Source organism: Hippocampus zosterae, chromosome 6 (assembly GCF_025434085.1).
Source record: "Hippocampus zosterae strain Florida chromosome 6, ASM2543408v3, whole genome shotgun sequence".
In the NCBI taxonomy this organism is placed as follows: Eukaryota; Metazoa; Chordata; class Actinopteri; order Syngnathiformes; family Syngnathidae; genus Hippocampus; species Hippocampus zosterae.
This window is the reverse complement of record NC_067456.1, coordinates 16,209,320-16,218,187: the sequence shown is the minus strand read 5'-3', so window position 1 is coordinate 16,218,187 and position 8,868 is coordinate 16,209,320. Positions and strand designations below refer to the sequence as shown.

The 8,868-nt window shown below is 40.5% G+C and overlaps 2 protein-coding genes across 2 annotated transcripts in view; both read left to right on the top strand.

Moving 5' to 3' along the window:
• Positions 1–6,600, top strand: unm_hu7912 (un-named hu7912). Its single transcript, XM_052068590.1, has 2 exons — positions 1–244; positions 2,195–6,600. The coding sequence occupies exon 2, from the start codon at positions 2,244–2,246 to the stop codon at positions 5,442–5,444; it is 3,201 nt and encodes a 1,066-aa protein (XP_051924550.1). The 5' UTR covers positions 1–244; positions 2,195–2,243; the 3' UTR covers positions 5,445–6,600.
• A 1,325-nt stretch (positions 6,601–7,925) lies between these two features.
• Positions 7,926–8,868, top strand: part of gapvd1 (GTPase activating protein and VPS9 domains 1) — a 28,522-nt gene continuing 27,579 nt past the window's right edge. Inside the window, exon 1 of the mRNA XM_052068584.1 lies at positions 7,926–8,085. The gene's annotated coding sequence lies outside the window, so the exon portion shown is untranslated. The remainder of the gene's footprint in view (positions 8,086–8,868) is intronic.

The following is an 8,868-nucleotide window of genomic DNA, read 5'->3' as shown; positions in this document are numbered from 1 at the left end:
CTCTCCACGCAGACTCAGTTATGTCCCCCTCCTCTTCCTCCATCACGTACAAACACATCCACGCACGCTCTGTTCAACATTAAACACGACAGGAGGAGGGAACGTCTTGAAGCTGATCGAGGTAAAGCATCCGAGACAGGAGTTCGACGCGTGGAGGCTCTCTGCTGGTACGGCAGGCTGCAGCACATATCTTCGACTCCTCCGCCTCCCCATCTCCTCATCTGATCAACTACAAGGGAAACCGGTAAGTCTCGACCTTCACCCAATTCTTATTTCTGCAAACTTAGCCAAAAGTCTAGCCCCCGGTTACTTTGTCCCCGTTCAAACCTGATGATTGTCTTTTTTTCCCCTACCTGCGCAAATGATGTCATTGGACCACATCGGACGTATCGGGCCCATGGTGCCGCAGTACCAAAATGAGCACGACACTAAAAATAACAGACGACTTAACACCGACCCAGTGTTTACATCCATTAAGGAATGGCTAACCTTATTCCAAATACACCAATATAGGTTGCGAAGTTTAGCATTTGGTAGCCCGAATATCCACAAAATCAGAGAATTATGATAGAGCGCTCGTAAAAACACATATTACAACATAAGGGCCTCCCATATTTTAAAACACGATTGTGTTGCAAGTATCAATTTGCTGATTTCAGTGTCCATTTTGTCAGAGATTTTGGTCCTTGTGCGGTGAATGGTGCTGTGTGCTGTAACTATGGAGACAGGATGTGGCATGCGATTTTAAAACTTGAGGGGTGAGAAAGAAGAAAGAATGAAAGAAAGGGGGCTGAACATCTATTGAGGAGCTGCATTTGACCGTGAATAGAAAAAAATAACTTTGCATTTCGCATGTTTAGGCATCCAAGCCCTACGAAAACTTTGGAAAAAAAATCTAAACGAGTGTGAACACTGAGACTGATTCTGCATGGGTTTATGGAAGTTCGCCACGGATGATCCTTTTTTGTCACGGTTTTTAAAAAAATCTTATAATTAATGCTGATACTAGCCCGTGGTTGTGCGTCAGGACTGCAGTCATGACTGCATTCAAAGTTGCATTGTATAAGTTACAAAGCTTGATTGAATTTAACAGTCAGTCTGACCACTTTTATTTCAATATACTTTGATTCATACAGGACTATTGTGAAACAACAGTTAATATTTTCATATCTATTTTGTAAAATTAGAGGTATTTTAAATACATAAATGCATATACTGTATGAGCATTTTCTCAAGTACTTTTGACAAACAGTCCAGTGAAAAGAAATGTGCAGCATTGTAGGCTTGGATGCTGAGATTATTTGAGTGCGAGCAGACGTGATATTTAGGTGTGTTGGCGAGACATGGCAGGGACATGGCTGGTCAGTTCTCGCTCATCACAATGAACAGATGGCAGCTCAGCGTTAGCTCATGGGTTAGGGCCAAAAAGACACCCTATGTATGTGTTATAAAAGAAAAAAAAATGTTTTGCTTTAAAATGGAAAAGAAATCGTGAAATATTCACATTCCTTCAATTTGAGATTGATTGCATTTTTTTATGCACTGATGATTTTTGTTATTCATTCAAACAACTTAATTTATAGCAATGCTACTAGTGTTTTTTTCAATATATCTATACAATCATTTAACTCACTGGTGTGAAACCCATGGCCCCGGGGCCAAATTGTTATGTGCAACAAATAACATTGACATTTTGCAATCATTTTGCTACCCTGTTTATACTCACTTGAACAATAATTGAGCAAACAACAAACAAATACTGTCGTTGACTTGAGTAGTAAAAAGTATAAATCTTGTTTCTTGGATGTTTTAGCATGCGGCGAGATGCATAGGCTAAGGAAGTTTGGATCTGGGTACACGTGTGCATACATCTGTTTACTTCCAACACTTGACTTCATTATGTATACAGATCCCCCCACGCCCCTCAAAATAATAATGGCAAAAACACTCTGTTCATCATCTCACATGAACCAGGAAGTGGCCTGCTAATTAACAAAGACAACATTCCAGTTTTCTTTTAAAAAACAATTCATCCTAGGCTGATGTCTGTGCTGTAATAATGTGATGTACACATAAGGGGGGGGGCAGGTATAAGCCAGTTGCACATGTGTATTTTCTATGAGTGTATAGTTCATAGTCCCTGATTCTCAGGGACATAGAGTATTTGACTCAATCTATCTTCTCCTTCCTTTAGGTTGTGTTGAAATGTCACACTGAATGGGGGGCATTGAAGTTCCATTAAGATGACCCGGACACATCCTCCTGATATCCTGACATCAACTCTATATCAGGACATTCCTTTATATCCAACCACCGATCACGTAAATTCTGCTCACTCTTCTTTGCAATGTGACTTGAAGATGATTGATAAAGCAGAAATCATCAACAAAAGACACTGCCGCAGCTTTGACTTTCTTGAATCATTGGACGACCCACAGTCTGTGTCTTCCCCAATGGAGTATCCTTTTAAGCGTAAAGAACAACAGCCAGAACAGCAGACATTACACAAAGATCTAACATGGAACGGACTCGATCAACCAGGATATCTTCGTTTCTCCTCTCCAGATTTGTTTAACTCCAGGCAAACCCAACAACAAACAAGTCAAGACAAAACCAGCCACCTCACATGGTCGGATTCTGTAAATAGAAAAAGATCTCGAAGTGCTCCCAGAATCAAATCTACTCTCACTCCTGTGCCCATATCCGTGTCTCCTCTGGAGGCCAACCAAACCAAGGATGCCCCAGACACTTTGAGGTCCTCTGAAACACAAAGAGAAGCACATTCCTCCAATAGGGTCTTTCTGAACGAAGTCCACCCTATTAAACTACAGCCCCATTCTCCCCTCTATGTCTCTGACTGTTTTGATGAGGGTAAATCAGCCATAACGCCACATGTCAGGTGCCGTGTTGACATTAAACCAGATGCTGCTGTACTCCAACACACATCGAGGCAGGTCCCCAATCTAAGGCCTGATCGACTCGCTTGGCAAAGATACTCACAGGCTAGTAGCAGTCGAGGTTTGTACGCACCCCGACAGATTTCCCCACCTACGCCAACTCCAAGTGAATGCTATAATGGAGATTTCAGACAAGGATATCACTACACTACAAGCATGTCTCCCGTCTCCTACCAGCATCTAGACATGTGCCGAATGCCGTCACAAACAGCAATGTATCTAAATCAGGAGCAAAGAGCTTATTCAAACCCAAACATCCCAACAAAATTTTTCTATACCGAGGACCCAGTCCACTATCCAGTTCATCCCTTTTCTCGGACATACTTTCAGGATGATAGGTCCAGTTTAGCCAGCCGTGGAAGCACTATGACGAGTCAGTATGATCCAAGGAATCGATGGGTACATACGCTTCCTCCCAGGTCGTATTACACGGATAATTTTTCGCACCAAGAGCCAACACACTCTGTATATAGTACACCCTACCCTACGAGTGAGGCAGGATCCTGCTTTTCTCAAACACCTTCAAGCTCTTACTTTGGAGATGACCCCCGTTTCAATCCGTACCACCAAAGTTGCTCAAATATATATTATAACAAGCCGTTTAGCGCTCAAGAGGAGCGGTACTTTCCATCAAGGCAATACCACACAGAAGGTCGAAAGCGACCCCGCATGTCACAGGCTTTTTCGGATGACTGGTATCGCTCAAGTTTATCTGGTTATTCCAACCAGTCTTCTCAGCTCACCCCACCAAGAGTAAGTACGGACACTTGTATACCACCATGGTACTCTACCTATGGCACAGAGACAGGTAGACTTAGGACAGAGGCCAAAAATCACTCAAAGTCTTGGGACAATATTCTTTACCCTCGCCATGACAGGGAACAATCAGTACTCCGTGGAAGAAGCTACGAGAACCTATTTAACCAAGCCAGGCATGGCAGATCTCCCAATGTCTCATCTCAACCTGTAATCCTTAACCTTTCTAGCTCGCCAAAACGTTATGCTGCCCTGTCTCTCTCTGAGACATCTTTGGAGCGAGGTTCAAGCAATCTGTGGAAAAATAGCAAGAGTGGCCACTGGTTTGTGACTCCTGAGATCACCATAACTGACAATGATATCTGCGCCGGTAACCGTGAGCAGCGTGGAGTGCATGCTGTCAACTGGAATACTCTGGACAGTGAAAAGAAATTTGCCCCAAGAGTGATTGATGTTAAGAAGTCATTTGACACAGCAGAAGTGACCAAAGAAAGGAAACGTAACAATGTCTCCCTTCAGCAGAGTCTGGAGCAACTTGATGAGTTGTTAGCCGACTTAGTGGTTGATTATAAACCACCAGCCAGCAGGAAGCCGAGTGGGGACTTTCTGGATCAGCTTAAACAACTGATTACTGAAGATGATGAAAAAGTCAAGGGATCTTCTAAGATTGAAAATCTTGAATGTCTGAACACACAGCTCCCATCTTCAAAATCCAGTCCTGACACAATCAAAGACCCTGACAGCGGGTGCGATGCTTTGCAAAGAAGTGCAGAAGAATGCTCTCCGGACCACAGTGTGGAGGAAGAGGAAACCTTGGTGTGTGCTAACAAGAAGTGCAAACGCTCTGAAAATATGTTCAATGCTTGCTTGTACTTCAAATCATGTCATAGCTGTTACACCTTTTACTGCTCACGAAACTGCCGCAGGGATGATTGGGAGTCCCACAAAGAAACTTGTCTGTACGGTCGCGTGAGCAGTGTGTGTCGCCATACTATCAAGTTCTGTCGAGAAAATTCTGAGATTCATAAAGCCTTCTCTCGTATTGCTAAAGCTGGTTACCTCTCCAGAGGAAGAGGTGTTCTCTTTCTGGGTTTTGCCAACCCAGAGACCACTGAGAACTTTCTCCAAGTTGGGCTTGAGAGCCTTGTCATGTCGCCCACATACCTGTCTCTCAGAGAGCTGGATGGCTTTAAGGACAACTTAGGTGACTACTGTAAGGAACTGCAGCAGGCAGGTAATGAGTATGACCCCAGGGAATGTTTCCTCTTGAATGTATCTGTAGCTGTTGGTGAACTAGTGCCTAACAGACCCTCACCAAGGGTCCAAACACCAACAGTTCGAAAATATGCAATGGTTTCCTTGGCTTCTTCAAGCCCAGAAAAAAAACTACTGAAGAAGGATAGTGAAATGGAAACTCTCATCCTTACGCCACCTCCGGGAACGCCCGCCATTGACCAGGAGGGGGAGGAGGGAAGGAAAGCCAGGGAGGTGTGCTTTGTCAACATTCAGCGTGAGCTCAGGGTCAGGGGAGTCTTCCTTCGACACGAGTACCCAAAAATCTATAATCAGCTATGTGAATTCGTGGAGAGCAACAAAAGGTTCACCCCAACAACCATTTACCCATTAGATAAGAGAACAGGGAAACAGTTTATGTGCATGATCATGGCCGCATCTGAGCCGAGAACATTAGACTGGGTGGACACCCCCCATCTCTTGGATGATATTATTTAGAACAACACAGGATCGGAATGGGAATGATGTCAAGTTACACAAAATGTAAATATTGTAAATACTTTTACTTTGGAAAATTGAAGATTGACATGCAAGAATTTGCATTTGGCCAATTTCCCGCCCTCTTTGTACCTTTAGCACACTGACATTGACCTATGATACACCCATGCACATCCACATATGTATGTCTACTCTTGATTTGATTTTTATGCTCTCGGAGAACTTTATAGGCTGCATGCAAACTGGCCACAACAGAACAATCCATGTTTTTAAACATGTATGAATTATTCAGTTTTTGCTCTACAATGTACAATGTACAAAGCACACATCATTTATAGTATTCGACACGCACATCTTGCCTCAAAAAATTGCCAGATAAGTCTCACAAACTTGTTTCCCCTCACACAAATTTATCTGAAATAATCGTAATATTGCACCTGGTGACTAGTATTGAGAGTACATTCATTTAGTAACTTGTATTTGTGTGGCTACTTTTATATCAGTCTTTCAGTTATTGTTTGATAGAAAATGAAGTACAATCAAGACAGCATTTCACTTTTCCATCTATGTATTTCGATGAAATGTGCTTAGGTAAACTGCTTTGTTTGGAAGTGGCCTTCATTTGAAAATAAATATTTTAAATAGAGCAAAATATAATTTTTAAATCTTTCTTCTCGCTAAACAGGTTGTTTTAACAACCCCTTTAAATCACATATTGCTTAAAGCATGTTATTTTAAAATTCAGGTATGCTCTAAATATTATGCTTTATTATTCAATTTAAAACTATTTAGACAAATAAGAATAAGTTACCTTATTGACTATAAAACCACTTGAATAATACAAACTAATAGTACAGTATGTTTTTAGACAATATGCAATACGAGAGCAAAAAAATAAAAAACATAGTCAAATTATTATCATTATTGGTATGGAATTGTTCTTTTGAACTATGTTTTGTGAAGACTTATTTTCTTTAAATGGTACAGAATGTTCCTGAAAAAAAATCTAGATATATGCCTGCCTCCGTTGTTATTGCTGACTAAGCTAAGATTGCTCTTTTACTGGATTATATCTTTGTGCAAGATTTAAAAGTTATATTTTGTGATGTTTATAGCCTATACATAGATATATAATAAATGGAGATGAACAAATGAATTCATTTGCTTGCTCTCATTTTACATACACACATTTTACTTCTTTATTGATCTATGTCTATCATGAAAGTCAGTTAATTATTTCCCTTAAAGTTTAAAAAAATATTGGGGATTTTTTTTGTGTGTAAATTTTTATCTTGTTCATGGTACCTGAATTATTCCATCCATCCATTTTCTGTTCCGCTTTATCCTCACAAGTGTCGTGGGGGGTGCTGGAGCCTATCCCAGCTGTCTTCGGGCAGTAGGCGAGGTATACCCTGAATTGGTTTTGGAATGTGGGAGGAAACCCACGCACGCTCGGGGAGAACATGCAAACTCCAAACAGGGAGGCCGGAGCTGGAATTGAACCTGCACTGTGAGGTCCAAGCGCTAACCACTAGACCACCATTGGTTCATTTTCAAATGAAGTAATATAGTGTACAATGTGAGACTCATTCACATTAAGGGAGAAAGGGGGCAAAGGGCATTGGGAAAATAATGTTAGAATATCAGGTAAATTGGGAATTTCTTCATTGTGAGACAAAAAAAACGTTTTCTTATCTTATCTTAAAATACTGGAGTGGCTTAGGTGGATAAAGCTACACGGATTTCTGACGGGGCTAGAGCACACTTTAGCTCCGGTAGCACAGTCTCTGATTTTGAGTCATTTCAAATGACTTTCTCAATTAGCTACCAATGAAAACTCTTTGCATTGTTTGTTTTGCATTACTTATGACCAGGGTTTGCGTTGTTTTCCTTATTAGTCTACCATCTAGCGGAGCATTGCGTTTATTACAGCAGCGTAATCGGTATGCTGCAAAAAAGGCTCCGTATTTAATAGAAGACTAAATTTGTACTTCCAATTATTTACACAGATTCCACTTACGGATCATTTTCGGATAATTGTAATAAATAAAATAAAAAAATAGCAATGCAACCCAACCGTAAAAAAGTACTTATTGTGGAAGACAATTTTGTTGCAGTTCGTTCAGGATGGAACTTCAGGATGGAATGTTACTACCGACAATTTTCAAATACAAAATAAAATGAAAATGAGTGATGATTTTAAAGACACATTAAGCTGCAGTCTTGAACAACATTGTAGTTTACCCTCACTAGCGCGTGATCGTGATAATGCATAATAGTAATAGTAATAATAATAATAATTATTATTGTTATTTTTATTTTTATTATTTTGAAAAATAATAATAATTACCATTATTATTTGAGAGTAATAAAATAATTTGTAGGAAGAAAATTATTTACGAAAGTCGTTCTGTAAATGTCAAAACACTGTCTGTTGATGAGGACTGCCTTTAACAAGTATCGCGCATGCGCTTTGTGGGCTTCTCCTCGTGATGACAGCAAGTGACAGTCCAGTTCGCTCCTGCAGCACCCAGTGAGAGACGGCCAACCACAGACAAAACAATTTCTCGAGGTTGATTAATCTCATGATCCGCTGTGGTTGATAGTACTGTGATACAACATCACATACCATTTAAGTTTGGTGAGTGGCCCGATTTATGATGCATTTTATGTTGATCTTACATAGGACACTGTTTTGCTTGCAAACAAAGCTAAGCTAACGTAGCCAACCGAGGTTAGCTCATCGTTAGCTTTCCGCACTTGACTAGCTGAGGTTAGCAGCCTAACTTGGTGAACGTTGGTTGGCAGGCTAATCGTTTGTGTCTGAGGGTATTTCTTTCAAATCAGTGCGAACACAGGACACTAGAATAGCTTGGCTTCTATTGATGTCCCCAAAAGCTTGTATGTGAGAAGCCCAATGTAAGTTTCTCGCTTTACACGGTAGTATGTTAAACTATGCTTTGAGAGTATTCGAATTAAATAATTATGCTTTGCGTGGTCGGCTTTAAAGCTGCCGGGCGATTGCGGCAACGCAGTAAATTCAGTCCATCCGCAACTGTTTGGAAACATGTTTTTTTGTTAAACAACTCCTCCAATGAATCACTTGAGCTCAGCTTGTAAGACTAAACTGAATTGTTTTATTGTACTGTCTGGTCAAATGCACATTACATTTGTGGATTGTTATATGGCAGGGGTGTCCAAACTTTTTGCCAAGGGGGCCAGATTTTATGTGGTAAAATGTCGGGGGGCCGACCTTGGCTGACATTCTTTACATTGAACAACAATATTGTTCAACAAATTTTAGTAAGCCAGTCTGTTTCACATTTCCATTTTTATTTGAATTTCAACAATCTTAAGAATTTCTTTTGGTTCATTTGAAACAGGTATATCACATGCAACTGCTTATTCACTTGACTTTTTCTTA